The sequence below is a fragment of the Martes martes genome (assembly GCF_963455335.1).
Source record: "Martes martes genome assembly, chromosome: X".
Taxonomy (NCBI): domain Eukaryota; kingdom Metazoa; phylum Chordata; class Mammalia; order Carnivora; family Mustelidae; genus Martes; species Martes martes.
Window position 1 is genome coordinate 35058019 of NC_137897.1, and position 18078 is coordinate 35076096.

Sequence of the window (18078 nt, forward strand, 5' to 3'; positions counted from 1 at the left end):
TCATTTCAAAGGGAGTCCAAAAAATTAGGTTATTGTCCAACATTTGAGGAGCTTAACAGTGCCTGGGTAGAAGGATGATTACCTAGCTGTTCACTTGAAACAAAGCTGTGTGGTGGGCTCTGAGAGATAGGAGAGTTGCAGTCTTCTTCTAGAAGCTCACAGAAGAGGCAGAATGAAGATAATGAGTTCCTTGAGGAGGGTAGGCATAACATGCTTTAGCCAGGATGGCTGAATCACAAAAAGGAAAAAAGCCTTACCAGAAGCCCCAAAATGTCAATGACAACCCTGCTGATGTTCCTAATTCTAGGTTGTTTGGTGGGTCTTGAAACCTTAAATAGCTCTGCAAAGGGATGTGGTAAGTTCATATGACCCCTCTCTGCTTGAACAGCTTTGTCCTGTCCAAATGAATCTTAGTCACCACTCCGGCTATTTTAGGCCTGAGTCTGATTTTGTGGCACTGGGAGAACTATGGCATTGGTTTCTTGTGATAGAGCAAACCTGAGCCCCATGGCAAAAGGCCTGTACTAAAAGCCCCAGACAAGGCAATGTCATAAGGGCCAAAGCAGTTCTAGAGTTAAAAAGACTAGGGAAGAGTTGAGGAAAAAAAAAGATAATTAATGGTTTCTTTGGGGAGGAAATGAACATCAAAAACAGCTGGCCAAATTTCACTTTGGATAGGAAGATTTTTTTTCTCTCTTGTAGGCCATATTGGTTCAGGTGTATATCAAAGACGGGGGGTTGCCTGGGTGGCTCAGCCTCTTAAGCGTCTGCCTTTGGCTCAGGTCATGATCTCAGGGTCCTGGGATTGAGTTCCTGCATCAGGCTCCTTACTCAGCGGGGAGCCTGCTTCTCCTTCTCCCTCTGCCTGATGCTCTGCCTACTTGTGCTCTCTATCTCTCTGTCAAATAAATAAATCTTTAAAACAAAAGAAAACAAAACAAAGATGGGGAAACTTCTTTGGGCACCATCTTGATATTGGCATGTCATTAATAAACATTTTTGTCAAGGACTTTTAAAGCAAATAGAGAAGAGCCAGGTTGAATCCCTCACTGCAAAAACAGTTAGGGCAGAGGCTTAACTAAGAATCTATCACCAACAATGACATGTTGCAATTTCCCTTGCTGTAGAATAGCACAGTCCAAAAGGACTTTTTACAATGATGGAGATGTCCTATATCTGTGTGGTCTGATTTGGCACCCACAATTGATTACTGAGCACTTGAAATGTGCTAGTGTGACCAGGGAATTGATCTTTTAGTTTTAATTTTCATTGATTTAAATTTAAATAGCTACATGTGGCTACCAGCTACCACGATGGACAGTTCAGATCTATAGCATAATATTGTGGCCTAGGTTACCCCAAATTCATATAAATGTTCTTCTAAATCTAGAGTTGTATACAATTATTCATATATTTCAGGGTTTGAATAGTGAATGTTATTGCAATTTATGACCTATCCGAAAACACAAAGTTTTATAATTGGCAGGAGTCACTGGCTCAGGAAGACTACTAACCAATCAACCACTTAGAGGAGTTAAAAATCATGTTTTTATAGTAATAAAAAATAAGTCAAATGTAAGTTAAGTTTAAGACCACAATATAATAGAGTTTCCTCTGTTGGAAAGAGCGGAGAAGGGGGATGATGTTGTCACATAACATTTTTGAATAGTGCTGGGGAGCCTGGGTTGCTCAGTTGGTTAAGGTCCAACTCATGGTTTTGGGCTCAGGTCATGATCTCAGGGTTGTGGGATTGAGCCCTGTGTTGGGCTCTGAGCTCAGCATAGAGTCTGCTTGAGATTCCCTCTCCCTTTACCCCTGTTCCCCCTTTCTCCCAAATAAATAAATAAATAAATAAATAAATAAATCTATTTTTTGAATAGTTCTAAAAGACCCCATTATTTTTGTTTGGTCTTTTTCAAAACGTTTAAAAATCAAATGGGCTCCCCACATGGGATAATTATATATATTTTTGGTGATGTAGATAGAGTGGTAAAAGGAGAAAGGTACCTAGGAAGAATAAAGAAAAGGTGAGTAAAGTAATTTGAAAATATTTTCTAGTAGACCAAGGTACTGGTCTGCTTTGTGATGGTTGTCCAATTCTAACCTGGTATCGTTTTCATTGAGCTGAACTCACATTTCGTCAAAATATTTGAGAAAATGGGGATGCCTGGGTGGCTCAGTCAGTTAAGCATCTGCCTTCGACTTGGGTCATGATTCTGGGGTCCTGAGATCGAGTCCCCCACTGGGATCCCTGCTCAGCAGGAACTTGCTTCTCCCTACCCACCTCCCACTGACCCCCTGACGCTTGAGCTCTTTCTCGCTATCTCTCTCTCTCAGATCAATAAGTAAATAAAAACTTAAAAAAAATTTTAAAAAGTAATTATATCTCTGCTATGAATTTTCAGGATAATACAAATCAAAATGTGATTAATCTTCCATTTATTATAACGTTTTGTTTAGATTCACACTTAGATATTACCTTAAATGATTTAAAAACCAAAATCTTATTGAAGTAAGTTTCAGAAGTGAGAATTTAGCTGTAAGAAAGGTTTTTGCTGATTTCTTTAACTACCTTTAGTTTCCTCCTTGCATTGAATTTTCTCAGTTGCTCTACTGTTTCTGGAAGATGAATCTTGTAGGCATAACGATCCCGCTCCTATAAAAGAAGAAAGATAATGAACATATGGAGCCATTTAAAAAAGTGAAGAAACTTAATAAAAAACGAACGATAAAGCCCAAATTTCTTAAATATAAAACTTAGACTGAATTCTAGAATACTGGAGATTTTATTCCATGATACTGGTAAACATTTTCAAGTGAAAGCTGTGAAGGTCAAAAGTGATAGTAAAATAATCTTTTTTTTTAAATAATCTTTTCAACATAAGAAAAGGCTAAAATAATGGGTTATATAATTTTCAGGTATGGCTATATGGTTAAGATAAATGACCATAATTCTGAAAAGTATGAAGTTACCTTTGATATGATCTTGTTAGGTAATACGAGCATGTGAAAAACTAACTCCACAAATGACTGAGCATTTGGAGTCATCTGGAATAACTCGATTTAAAAAAAGAAAAATCCCAGGGGCACCTGGGTGGCTCAGTGGGTTAAAGCCTCTGCCTTCGGCTCAGGTCATGATCCCAGGGTTCTGGGATCGAGCCCCGCATCGGGCTCTCTGCTCAGCGGGAAGCCTGCTTCCCTTCCTCTCTCTCTGCCTGCTGCTCTGCCTACTTGTAATCTCTGTCAAATAAATAAATAAAAATCTCAAAAAAAAAAAGAAAAACCCCAGTATCTTTGAACTAGAACAAACTTTTCAAGGCCATCTAATAAAACCATTTCCCCATGTGGGATCCTCTTCAATCCCTGATGGGAGGATTATTCTGTTTGACCTTGTCCAGTAGGTGATCATTATTTTATGGCAACTTACTACAATTTTAAGAAAGTAAAAGTGTTCTTACTTAGCCTGGGCCCATACCTGCTTGTTTGGATTAGCTCTGTCCTCTGCGACATCACGGAGCAAACATCCTACCTCTTCCATACAATAACACTTCAGTAGCTAAGAGGGGGATCACGCTTCTCCTAAATCTATTCTCTGGGATGTCTCCAGTTGCCTCAACTATTCCTCCTGTATATTTTAAACCTCTTGTCATCCTTCTTAACATCTCCTTCAGTTCAACTCTAATTTGTCAACGCATCAAAGACTTAGGTCAGTATTCATTTCAGAAATATTTCTTGAGAGAATACTATGTGCTGGGCATCATTCTACGCATTTGGGATACATGAATAAACAAAACCAACAAAGATTCAGGCTCTTGTATAGCTCATATTCGTATAGGAGAAGGAAATACAAAAAGGCAAATTATGGAGTATGATGAAAACAGTATGGAATAAAGCAAAAAGGAAAGCAGAGTGAGGGGGGTTGGGTATACTGAAGTTTAAAACAGGGTGGTCACAGTAGGCCCAATTACTGTGAGGACACCCAAAAGTGGTGAGGACGTGGTCTAGGCAGGGAGAACCACTAATCCAAAGGCCCAAAGGAGGGAGTGCACCTAGAATTTCCAAGAACTAGCAGGGAGACCCAGGTGTGTAGAGTAAATAGATCAGATCAGAGAGATGACAGGCTGGGGGTAGGCCATAAACAGCCTTTTACTCTGCGTGGAAAGGGAGCTACTGGAGGGTTCTGAGCTGAAGTGACATGATCTGACAATTTTAAAGGAACAATTGGTTACTGTTTTGAAAACAGATTAGAAGGGGGCACGGGTTTAAGAAAAAAAAGTGGGGGGGGCAAGGATACCAGTTAGAAGGTTATTGCAGTAATCTGTGGGGGGAGATGATGACAGATGAAATCAGGTGGAAAAATTTAAAAAGGTGAAAAGGAGAGAGATTCTGAATATATTTTGTTTTCCACAGAATGTTTTACTGAAGTGTAATTAGCATATAACAAACTGCATGTTTAAAATGTATAATTTGATCAGTTTTGATTTATAAGCATAAAAGCATCACCGCAATCAAGATGAATATACCCAGCACTCTCGAAAGTTTCCCTATGTCCCTTCCTTCTTTCCCTTCTAGTCCCCAGGCAGCCACTGTTTCTGTCACTGTAGATTGGTTTGCATTTTCTAGAATTTTACAGAAACGGAACCAGACAGAATGTACTCATTTTCCAACTTGTTTCAGTCTGCATAAAGGTTCTGAACTTCATCCATGAAGTTGCGAGTATCAATAGTTCAGTCCTTTTTTATTGCCGAGTGGCATGCCACTGTAAGGATATGCCACAATTTGTTAATTCATTCATCTGCTTATCGACTGTGGGTTGTTTCCAAATTTTGGCTATTACATAGAAAGCTGCTACGAATATTAATGTACAAGTCTTTGTATGGACATGTATTTCATTTCTCTTTTCATTTCTCTTAAATACTTAGGAGTAGAATGGCTGGGTTGTATTACAGGAGTATGTTTAACTTTTTAAGAAACTGCCAACCTGTTTTCCAAAGTGGTTGTACCATTTTACATTTCCACAGCAATGTATCACTTCCGGTTGTTCTATATTCTTGCCAGCCCTTGGTATGGTTAGTTTTTTGATTTTACTCATTCTGATACATGTGCATATAGAGATCTCATTGTGGCATTACTTTGTATGTCCCTGATGACTCATGATGTTAAGCAACTTTGCTTGTGCTTATTTGCCATCCACATATCTTCCTTGTTGAAGAAGTGTCTGTTCCAAATATTTCCCTGTTCTGAACTGGGTTGGGTGTTTTCTTATTACTGACTTTTAAGAATTCTTCTCAAATAGGGAAAGGGGATTAAAAAGTACAAACTCCCAGTTATAAAATAAATAAGACACAGAGATGTAATGTACAGCAAAGGAAATACAGTTAATAATATTGTAACAACTCTCTATGGTGACAGATGGTAGCTAGGTTTTAGCATGGTGATTACTTAATAATGTTTATAAACTTTCAATTACTATGTTGTACATGTGAAACGAATATAATATTGTGTGTCAATGACAGTTCAAAAGAAGGGATTCTTTACATAACCTAAATATGTAAGTCCTTTATCAGATAGCTAATTTGCAAATATTTACTCCCATTTCATAGCTTATCTTTTTATTTCTTTACAGTGTCTTTCCAAGAACAGAAGTTCTTAATTCTGAATATATTTTGTAGGTGGAAAGAACAGGATTTTCTGACAGATTGGTTGTGGGGTGTGAGAGACAGGAGTCAAAGACCACATCAAGTTTTTCAGTGTGAGCAACTAGGAGTCTGACACCAATGGAGATGGGGAAGAGAGCAGGACTATAGTTTTGAAATATGTAAAGTTCAAATGGAGATTCAAGTAGGTACTTGGACATACAAGCCTGGAGTACAGGAGAGAAACATGGGCTGGAAATGAAGTTTTGGAGGGTCATAAACATTTAGAAGGTATTAAGTTAGTATTTAACTCTGTCCAAGCCACTGAATTTGGGACTTTCACTGGCATTACCCCATTTATTCTTTTTTTAAAAAAAACATTTTATTTATTTACCTGACAGAGACACAGCGAGAGAGGGAACACAGCAGAGGGAGGGGAGAGGGAAAAGCAGGGAGCCCGATGTGGGGCTCGATCCCAGGACTCTGGGATCATGACCTGGGCTGAAGGCAGATGCTTAATGAATGAGCCACCCAGGCACCACATATTCTTTTTTTCTTTTTTAATTAGAAAGATTTATTTATTTTAGAGAGAGTGTGTGCAAGAGCAGGAAGAGGGGCAGAGGGAGAGAGAGAATCTCCAGCAGACTCTGCTGAGTACAGAGCCTGATTCAGGGCTTCATTTGATCTCAAGACCCTGAGATCATGACCTGAGCTGAAATCAAGAGTCGGATGCTTATGTGACTGAGCCATCCAGGGGCCCCCTTCATTTATTCCTTAAAACAACTATATAAGATAGTAGAGATAATAGTACACATTAATTATCTCAAAAGTCATGGCTCAAATGGATATAACTATCATCACAATAGTTAGCATGTACTGAGGGGCTTATTACATGCCAGGCATTGTTCTAGTTCTTTACATGTTTACATTACTTATTCTTCACAAGGTAGGAGGACATTACATCTTATCATGCATCTGGGAAAAAAGGAGATTCATTATACCCGATGAAGATTAATTAGTATGAAGTGGGCCTCTTAATTTTCTTAATCTGAATACTATATAACATTTGGAAATTAAATTCAAGATCACATTATTATTTTTTTTAGATTTTGTTTATTTATTTGACAGACAGAGATTGCAAGTAGGCAGAGAGGCAGGCAGAGAGAGAGGAGGAAGCAGGCTCCTAGCTGAGCAGAGAGCCCGACGTGGGGCTCGATCCCAGGATCTGGGATCATGACCTGAGCTGAAGGCAGAGGCCTTAAACCCACTGAGCCATCCAGGCACCCCTATTTTTTATTTTTTAAAAGATTTTATTTATTTGTCAGAGAGAAAGAGAGAGAGAGAGAGAGAGAGAGAGAGCGAGCGAGAGAGCACACAAGCAGAGGGAGAAGCAGGCTCCCCAATGAGCAGGGAGCCTAATACGGGATTTGATCCCAGGACCCTTGGGATCATGACCTGAGCCGAAGGCAGACACTTTACCAACTGAGCTACCCGGGCAACCCACATTATTATTTTATACCTAAATTGATGTGTGCATGTGAGCCACTTCTAAAATCAATATTTTGGTATTATGTACTTATGAAATTTATTTTTGAATTTAAATGTGGAATTTTATAGTCAGTCCTGTCAAAATTTCACCTTATTATCATTGACATTCCTAAGGAGTGAATACAAACACTTTAAAATTTATTTTCTACATTAATGACTAAATGTAACAAGAGTTCTACTGGAGAGCAAAATTGCATTTTTCTTAAGTGCACATACAATGCTTGATGTCAAAATGACTATAATTTGCACATCTGCCAGATTCTATATGCTAAACATCTTGGAAATGACTTTATTGTGTTTAGGGACCTAATCTCCTTTTCCTGCACTAACCCAGAACAGGTTCACCAATACAGAAGACGTAAGAATTTATCAAATAATTAACTAGCAGAGACAAGCATAAAATTAGCATTCTATAACAAGCAAAGCAATCTTTTAATGGACTGCTGTTACTGTTTGTGGAAGATGTGATACACACACACGTACATAACACACAATGGACTATTACTCAGCCATAAAAAAAGAATGAAATCTTGCCATTTGCAACAACACAGATGGACCTACAGGATTACGCTAAATTAATTCAGACAGAGAAAGGCAAATACCCTATGGTTTCACTTATATGCGGAATCAGAAAGACAAAACAGGGGTACTTGGCTGGCTTAGTTGGTAGAACCTATCTCTCAACCTCAGGGTCGTGAGTTCAAGCCCACACTGGACATGGAGCCTACTTAAAAAAATAATAAAAGACAAAACAAACTACCAAAAAAAAACCAGAAACAGTTTCATAAATACAGAGAACAAACTGGTAGTTGCCAGAATGGATGGTGGTGGTGGTGGGGGGGAATAGGCGAAAATAGGTGAAGGGGATTAAGAAGAACAAACTTCCAGTTATAGAATAAGTACATCTTAGGGATGAAAAGTACAGCATACGGAATATAGTCGATAATATTGTAATTCCTCTGTTCAGTGACAGGTGGTAGCTGCCCTTATTGTAACAAGCAGTGCATGAGGTACACATTTGTAGAACCACTATTTTGAACATCTGAAACTAATATAACATATGGCAGCTAAACTTCAATTTAAAAAAATTATAAACAAAATTTTAAGGTGTGTTATGCCTGGTGATATTTAACCAACATATACGGAAAAACAAACATCAAAATGGGCTTTGTTTTACTTTGTGAGTAAAACTTGTTTTTGCATTTTGATAGAATGGGGGTGAAGGGGGGAAGCAAACCCAGGAAGGTCTTCAACACAAGCCAAAGAACCCAAATGAAAAGGAGCTGTATAATATACCAGAAAGACAGTGAGTTTGGAGTCAGAAAGACTTTTGTTCAAATTCTGGGTCATTTAGGTACTGCCTGTATGACCTTATATTCTCTTAACTGTTTCTTTTTGAAAACTAATCATACAGGATTTTTACGAAGATTAAAGGAGATGTTGTATAGGTACATGACGGGTTTTAATAATCGTTTTTGCTAGTCAACATGTACAAACCTCTGATGTAAAGTAATTTAGGAGTGCTGTAAGTATGTATGCCTGTATCAACAAACAGCTTATTAAATAAGTTTGGTTGTTTTCTAAATGATAATATGTTCCTATCACATAAGAAAAATGTAAAAATAAAATATAGTAAAAATTACAGGGGACCAAACCTGTGACCCATTTCTAATTGTCTTTATTTACTCACTGTTTCCAAAAAAGGGTGAACCAAGTAACAGCATGTTTTTGAACAAAGAGTCCCAAGTCTTCTCTAATACAGTGGCCACTAGGTAAGACTATTTAAATTTAAATTCATTAAAATTAAATGTAATTAAGGAATGCCTGGGTGGCTCAGTTGGTTAAGTGTTTGACTCCTGGTTTCAGCTCAGGTCATGAGTTTGAGCCCTGAGATGGGCTCCGTGTTTAGTGGGGAGTCTGCTTGAGATTCTCTCCCTCTGCCCTTTCCCGCACCTGCATGTGTACCGTCTCGCTCTCTCAAATAAATAAATCTGAAAAAAATTAATATAATTAAAAATTCAGTTCTTCAGTTGTACTAGACACATTTCAAGCATATGGCTGGTTGCTACCATGCTAGACAGTTCAGATATAAAATACTGCCCTCGTGACAGAAAGTTCTTCATGGACAATGCTGGTAGGGAATCTTTATTACTATTGCTGAATCGAGGTGAAAGTCGGACTGCATTTTGCTTAAACTGAAATTGCTTAACATTTTAGGTATATGTAACAGAAAAAATTCCCTCTGATATTAAAAAAATAAAAGGGTCTTCAGACCCTTTGTAGTCTCTGCAGATAGTACAACAGACATTTGTCTTCTAGCTAATGCCGAATGTGAGAGAAAGACAAGGCCTAGGAAAAGTGACTTGAAAGATATGTGGCATGCCTGGTTCCCTGAGCAAGACATGGGCACTGGTGCAGATATTTTAAAAAAGAGATTTATTTATTTGAGAGAGAGAAAGAGAGAGAGTGCATGTGCATATGAGTGGGTGGAGGGGCAGAGGGAGAGAGAGGAGGAGAGGGACAGAGGGAGAGAGATTCTCAAGCAGACTCCCTGCTGAGCGCAGAACCCGATGTGGGGCTCGATCTCACAACCCTGAGATCATGACCTGAGCCAAAATCAAGAGTCAGACACTCAACCGACTGAGCCAGCCAGGTGCACCCGGTACAGAGTTTTAAAGCATTCCCTAAACACTTCTTTTTCCAAAGCTTAATTCTTTAGAGTTCTTGATAACAAAGAAATTACTTGCTTTCCCTTCTGAATCACTGACAGAAGGCTCTGAAAGCTGGGGAAGAGGCAGACAAGGCAGACAAGGGAGGGAATCCCAGGACTTGACGGGTGATCCTTTGGAGATATCATTGGGATTTTTTTTTCCCTCTTAACATGTCCTCGCTTGGGTGTGACAGCAGCCCACAACCTGGAAACTCCAAGGACAAGGAACACAGAAAAATAAGCCCCAAGAAAAGCCTACTCTCTGTAGCCAAGGGCGGTGAAGAAGTTGGCTCTGCAGGACAGAACTGTTTTGACTGTATCCACTCTACTCTAGAGGAGCACCATGAAAGAAGCTGACTTCCTCCCCCTCAGAGCCCTTTCCACCCTCCCAGCCCTGCCTGATGCAAACAACAGCTAGAAGGAGGCAGTCTACTCCCGAGAGAGTGGGAGCAGGGTGATTAAGAGAAGAGAGCTGGGGAAGGGAGTTTTACAATCTATATGAAGTCCTTGCCACATTCTCAATAAAGGCATGTCTAAAACCAACCAGGATCAACACAGCAAGAGCTTTAAGATGACACTATGGTATGGAATACCTCCCAGGTTTCAGAGGAGGCTCTGAGCTGTGCCCAAGTGAGGCAGACCAGACGGGTACTGCAAAGGCTTTGGAAATGAAACTGGCGTTAGAACTACAGCCCTAAAAGCGGGCCAGGATGTGTGTTCTGAATGTAATCAGGTTAGCTGCCTACTAAAATAGAAGATTTAAATAAGAGTCATAGTCCCGTAATATAGTGATACTAAAAATGTCCAGCATACTATCTAAAATTACTGCTCATGCCAAGAACGAGGAAAATCTCAAACTAAATGAGAAAAGACAACCAACAGATATCAACACAGAGAAGGCACAGATGTTAGACTCATCCAACTGGGATTTTTAAGCAGGTGCTATAAAAATGTTCCTAAAAGCAATTACGAGTGGTTAAAAAAATGCTGACATTACCAAGTGCTGACAAGGACACAGAATGACTGGTTCTCAGATACCCTGCTGGTGGGAAAGAAAAATCATACAGCCACTCTGGAAAATGATTTGGCAGTTTTTACGAAGTTGAATATATACTTACCATAGGATTCAGCAATCTCATTCACTGGTTTTTACTTTGGAGAAAAGAAAATCTGTATATAGATGTGCATAGCAGCCTTCTTTGTATTAGCCAAACACTGGAAACAACCCAAGTACCCTTCAAAAGATGGATCGATCAAAAAGGCTTGTACATCCACAGTGGAGTACTATTCAGTCATAAAAAGGAATGAACTATTGACCTACACAACACCTTGGATGGATCCCAAGGGTATTATGCTGAGTAAAAAAACCGAATCTGTGAAGTAATAACAAATATGTAGGTCTCTGACCCCGGTTCCTGACACTGAGCCCTAAAACCCTTTTAATAGGGGTGCTAGGAGATCTTTTGTTCTAACATCTTCCCAGCTCCTGCCGCAGAGCTCCTAAAAAACTCTTGTAATTTCCTAGGTGATAAGAGCACTGGAGCATCTTCTATTCTAGTATTTGGTCTTTGACTGTAGTTCCTGACAGAGTTCCCAAATCACTTGGCATTTCCTGGGTGACAGCACCGTCTCTGTTTTAATGAGGTGATTCCTGGTGGGCTCCTGGATGGGGGGTGGTCACCAGAAAGACCAAGTCATGATCATAAGGTTGGAATGTTCAGGGCCCTCCCCTGCCGTTCTCTAGAGTGGGGACAGGGGCTGGAAATAGAGTCAATGATCAGTGCTTACGTGATGAAGCCTCCATAAAATTTCCCAAAGTATGGGGTTTGGAGAGCTTCTGGGTTGATGAACACATGTACATACCAAGAGTGTGGTGTACCCCACTTTCCACAGGAACAGAAACTGCTGTGCTTAGGACCCTTCTAAGACCTTGCTCTATGTATCTCTTCATCTGTATCCTTTACCACACTCTTTGTCATACAATAAACTGGTACACCCAAGTGTTTCCCTAAGTGAGCTGTTCCAGCAAACAGTCGAATCTAAGGTTGAGGTGGGGTGGGTTATGGGAACCTCTAATTTGTAGCCAAGTCGGACAGAAGTCGTGGGTAACCTGGGGACCTACTACTTGCGACTGGCATCTGAACTGGGGGACAGTCTCTTGGGACCAAGCCCTTAACCTGTGGGGTCTGGATTAATTTCAGTGTCAGAACTGAATTAAAATGAAGGACACCCAGCTGGTGTCAGAGAATTGCTTGATGTGAGGAAATAACCCAGACACACCTGGTGTCAGAAGTGCCATTGAGTGTGGTAGTTGTGAGAGGAAAAGAAAAACACCCTGGAGACCGGAGTTTCTCATAGACAGTCAGATACTGTATAATCCCATTTATATAAGATTCTCAAAAGGACAAGAATTATAGTGATGGAGAATGGATCAGTGGTTCAGGGTTAGAGGGAGGATGATTATTAAGGAGTAGCAGGACGGGTGAAAAAGCACTTCTTTATCCTGATTATGGCTGTGCTTATACACTTCCATACACGTGATAAAATCTCCTAGAAACACACACACACACACACACACACACACACACGCACGCGTGCATAAATAAAAATATACATACATAAAAACTGGTGAAAATCAAATAAGGCCTGCAGCTGAGTTAAGCGTTCCAATGTCAATTTCCTAGTTATGGTCATATAAGATATCATCACTGGGGGGAAGAATGGTGAAATGTACATGGGAATTTTGTACTGTTTTTGCTGCTTCTTTCTCTAAATTTTTTGAAGATTTTATTTTTAAGTAATCTCTATACCCAACATGGGGCTCGAACCCACAACCCCAAGATCAAGTGTTGCATGGTCTAACAACTGAGTCAGCCAGGTGCCTCTGTTTTTGCCACTTCCATGTGAGTCTAAAGTTATTTCAAAATAACAAGTTTACAAGACATCACTTCCACTCTACATGTTTGACTTTCCTGGGGGCTTCCTAATTCCAAATACCTCGAATCACTCACTGAGCCTCATTAGTTTTCCCTCCTTAAAATCTCTCAGTCTGAGTGTTTCTTTCCCACTTCCACCTTTACTCCCTGGGTGCAGGCCCCTGTCACCTCCTGACTGGACAGCCACAGCTTCCACCAGTTCTCTTTGCCTCCAGTGCTTGTACCCCCCAAAAAACAACCCACCTGCACACAGAGTCCAAAGGAATTGTATAACCTTGCTGCTTGCACTGTATTGGTACCCAAAAGCTCGCAGTCGCTTTTTACCATCTACACCCTAATATTTGAAGTCCTCAGTTTGGCATTTGGAACTGTATGTATTCTTCCCTCAAACCAGAATTCCCAGTCTCCTACTGTACAACCCTTCAAAGAGATGACATTGGTACCAAACTAGTTTACTTCCTGTCCCCATGCCCACGTGCCATGAACACTTGGTGATGCTTTGCCTGTGCTCCCCCAGACCTTCCTGGAGCTCCAGATGACAGTGATCTCTCTTGTACCTCAATGGTCTTCCCAAGCCCATACTGCTGTGCTCATGTGATGCTTCTCCCCTGTGACTTCTTTGAGCTTGTCTGTGTGTTTATGTTGTATTGGTACCATCTGAAAACCTGTCTCACAGCCTGACCATGCCTTTCTCTCTTTGGTGTGACTGATTTTTCCAAAAGTCAAATTGACTAGCCTGACAGCAACACCCTTTTCATGTTTTATTACAGTCAATGTACATTAGGGTCTACATATGAAGGCTATAAAAGGTGTGAAAAGAGCTCAGTCATCTATAAAGAAAGTACAATTTTAGTTGGTCTTATTTTTGCTGGAATGAATATTCATAGCAAACACCACTAATTTAGATAAAGACATTAAATATAGTATAATTTAACAATCATAAGACATTCACATATTACTTGGTCTATTTACTCAAATTCTTTTTCGATAGGACATCATTGAATAGGACATTTTCTTGTGGTTTTACCAAGGAAATAAGTCTTTTTTTTTTCTTTTGACACCCACCCATGGTATTATCACTTTGGGCACTCTTCACTACAAGGACATTCATCATCTTATTTCTTTGCTTTGTAGTTACGCAGGAGTTTTTCATATACAAACTACAGCTTAAATTTAGTCTTTACAAAATTAAAACCAATTTCATCCACAGCAATGATTCACAAGTATACATGGACAAGTATTTGCTAGATAACATTCTCATGGAATTCTTCCATCTCCAGACGGCACCTAATCAGTGAAGGTAAACTGTAGCTCAGACATGGCACATGATTCTGAACTCAAACAGCTTTCTGGAACTTTTTCATTTAAGTTACTAACATTTTTTGTCTATTGTCTTTCTGGTGCCAGAAATCTATTATGTATTAAGATCAGATTATTTAGAACAAGAACTACAATCACTGCAGGGAGAAGGGTTCCAAAAATAAATGTTGCATGCTATGCATGATAATGAGAGCCAAATTTTCTAAATGATCTTAAACATGACTAATATGGCTGCCATTTTCATTGTCCTTTGGCATTTAAATTAGCTTCTAATGAATAAGATTCCCATTATGGAGAAACTGAGATAGGCAAAAGAGAAATAGGAGTCCCCTGCACACTGGTCATTTCTGGGAGAAAAAAAATACTAAGAATGCATCTAAAAACTGCTTACCTACTCTTTTCTGGGGGAAATCAGGAATAACTAGAACCGAATATTTCAAGTCATGAATAACTAGAACTGTGTATCAGAGTTGAATGCAGATTTGATAAATAATATTTAAGATTTATTTATTAATTTGAGGCGGGGAGGGGCAGAGGGAGAGGGAGACAGAGTCTTGAGCAGACTCCACACTGAGCATAGAGCCTGACGTGGGGCTCGATCTCATGACCCCGAGACCAGGACCTGAGCTGAAACCAAGAGTCGGTACTTAACCCACTGCACCACCCAGGTGCCCTGATAAGTAAAACTCTTAAGGGAGACTCAGGATCCATTGGAATCTCAAAACTGTTCTCTAATATCATCATCCATGTCACTGCCACTAAGACACATTAGTAATCTACATTTTAATATATCTTATTGTTTTTTCATAATTTCTAGGGGAGTAGCATGGTGTAATATAATGAACATTCATTTGTTCATTCATTAAACAGTAACTAATGATTACTGAGCACCTACTATATGCCAGATACTTTCTAGAGTACTAGACAGAAGTGAATTGACAACTCCAAATTCCCACCCTTCTGCAGCTTGTATTTTACAGGGGGTAAATAGACTACAAACACGTAAAATATAGGTATGTCTTGTGACAAATGTTATGGAGAAGACTAAGGCAGGGAAGGGGGACTTGGCATACTGGCGGCGGGGGGGCATTCCTTCTTCCTAATTTTAAACTGAGTAGACAGGAAAGCTCTTACTAAGAAGCAGACAGCTAAGCAAAGAGCTGAAGGTGGTAAAGGAAGAAACCGTGACTATACCTGGGGAAGAGCGTTCTCTGGAAAGAGCATGATGAACGCAGGGGCACTGAAGCCGGAATGAGCCTGTCTGAGGAACCACAATGAGATAAATACGTGGAGAACAGACTAAGAGGAGAGTAGTAGGGGGCAAAATCAGAGGTATTAGGGGGCGAGACTATACCCTGGGTTAAGAATCACTTTGGTGTGGGATGCCTGGGTGGCTCAGTTGGTTAAGCCGCTGCCTTCAGCTCAGGTCATGATCCTGGAGTTCTGGGATCGAGTCCCGCATCAGGCTCCCAGCTCCTTGGGGAGTCTGTTTCTCCCTTCTCATGCTCTCTTTCCCTCTCTCAAATAAATAAATAAAATCTTAAAAAAAAAAAAGAATCACTTTGGCGAGAGGCTTGGTCTAAAGATAAAAATTCAGGACTCTGATCAGAGTACAAATAGCACTTAAGACCATTAAAACGAAATGAGGTCTCCAAGGGCCAGAGTGGAGACAGACCAAAAGAGGAGCAAGGATGGGTACAGTCAACTTAGTTCTACGAGTTTTGCTATCTAGGGGAACAGAAGCTGGAAGGGGTTGTAGGGTTAGGGTGTGTGTGTGTGTGTGTGTGTGTGTGTGTGTGTACAATCACGTGCATGTGTAATAAGAATAAGAAGTAGCATATTAGATTGAAGAGAGCCAGGAGAGTGATGATGCAAGAAAGGGGATATTGCTGGAGTGATGTCCTTGAGTAAGGAAAAGACAGAGGATCTCGCATGAAAAGGAAAGTGTCGTGGTAGGCTCAGTTAAAATCCTGGTTCCATTACTGACAACTTCTGTGACTTGGGGAAAGATTCTCCACCTCTCTGAGCCTCTGTTTTCTCCTGTACAGAGAATTTGCTGGAATTACTGAACTGTAGAATGTCTTAATCAAGCAGTGCTGTTTCATTCAAGTCCCAAGATACATTTTCCTTAGTACTCATTCGCAAGATGGGATAGAGAAAGAATTTCAAAAATCTACCTTCTTCCTAAAACAAATCCGTATCTAGTTATCTATTGAAATAAACGTAATGTTATGAACCATACAGTCACACCCAAAGTAAAGATCACAACTTTCTGTCATAAACACAGCCACACTTCCCTTGTTCTTGTTGCACAGCTTTGGGACATGGGTCAGTGGAGAACAAGCACGCCTTCCTCTCTGATTTGTTTGGCCTTAATCTGCCTCTGTTCTCTCTGATGGCTGACTGTCATTAGAATGGTGTATTTACAGAGGCTGTCCGGAAATAGCAAACAAGATGGACAAAACTCCAAAAAAGTGCTCAGAAAAGAGGCGGGAAGAGTTGCCCTCTAGAGCAAGACATTCCTGTCACCGGAAGTGTTCATACAAGGTGTAGTGGGCCACCTACACGCCTCCGTACCTTAAGCCATGGGTGATTCAGTGCTTCATAAACAGTGATCCTTTCCGCTGGATCGAGCATCAGCATGCGACGGACTAGGTCTTTGGCACTTTCAGAGATATGGCTCCACTGCCTTGGATTCATCTGAAGAGAAGGAGAGGAAAATTCCATAGTTATTGTCCAGTGAGAAGTTAACGTTCACTATGATGTAACACTCCTATGCTATTTCGATGTGAATAAAATTCTTGAAGAAGAGAAATCTGATTCTAAAGCCTTGCTTTCTAAGGAAGAGGACAAAGGCAAGGCTTTGGTGGCTGTTGCTCCGTCTGTGAGATTTTGCATCAGTAAATATCCCTTACATATGATCTTATTGTCACATAAGTTATACTATTTTTAATAACTGAAGAACAGAATATTCCTAACTGTAGTTTCTACCTTAGCTAAAGAGACTAGATACTTTGCTCTAGAAAAGGACTAATAAAATTTTCATTTATTTTTTATTTTTAAAAGATTTTATTTATTTATTTGACAGAGAGAGAAAGAGAGAGAGAGAGAGAGATCACGAGTGGGCAGAGAGGCAGGCAGAGAGAGAGGGGAAGCAGGCTCCCTGCTGAGTAGAGAGCCTGACGTGGGGCTCGATCCCAGGACCCCGAGATCATGACCTGAGCCAAAGGCAGAGGCTTAACGCACTGAGCCACCCAGGCGCCCCAGGACTAATAAAATTTTTAAATTAAAAATTTAAAAAATACTTTGAAACACTTTCTTTTTAAAATTGGAAAGTACAGTAATTATGAAGTTATGCGAAGTTCCTAGTAGGCTATTTTGTGGCCACTGCACATCAATTTCAGTATTTAGGAAAAAATACACTGATACCATAGGCCCTACACAATAGCCAGATCACTTGTATATTGTCTTCAGTGAAGTTACTTTGGTTCCTCTTTTAGAGACGAGACTACTAAGTTGCAAGGCCAAATGACTAAAGTCAAACAAATGAACAAAAACTATGAGTTGTTCAAAAGATACAAGACTTGCGAGAAGGTGGATCTGGGAGGAAAAGAGCAAGATGGCTCCTGGGGAAAACGGTATATCTGAGACCAGGAAACAGAAAAAAGGGAAGGGATACTTAGGGTCTGCAGGCCAGTGGGGAATGGCAGGGAGAGACGAGTACGGTCTCATCCCTTATTTAATATCAAGAAGCAGACTGATTGGGTGAATGTATGTGAGCAGCCTGGTGCCAGGAGCTAGCGATACCATGGCTTGAATGAGAGGAGTCCTAGGTCACCTTCTAAGGGAGCAAGATGAAGAATAAAGTCCATCACAACTTAAAGCCAAATAAAATCACAGCTTGCATCACAGTACACAGGAATCATTA

At 40.1% G+C, this 18078-nt stretch overlaps 1 protein-coding gene across 2 annotated transcripts in view; it reads right to left on the minus strand.

The window, feature by feature from the left end:
* CASK (calcium/calmodulin dependent serine protein kinase) overlaps positions 1 to 18078 on the minus strand; it is a 342806-nt gene that overhangs the window by 95588 nt on the left and 229140 nt on the right. For both annotated transcript variants that reach the window (XM_080794824.1, XM_080794823.1), the window contains exons 8-9: positions 16728 to 16850; positions 2573 to 2656 (exon numbers count right to left, since the gene is read on the minus strand). In XM_080794824.1, the coding sequence (XP_080650950.1) occupies positions 2573 to 2656; positions 16728 to 16850 (207 nt within the window). The remainder of the gene's footprint in view (positions 1 to 2572; positions 2657 to 16727; positions 16851 to 18078) is intronic.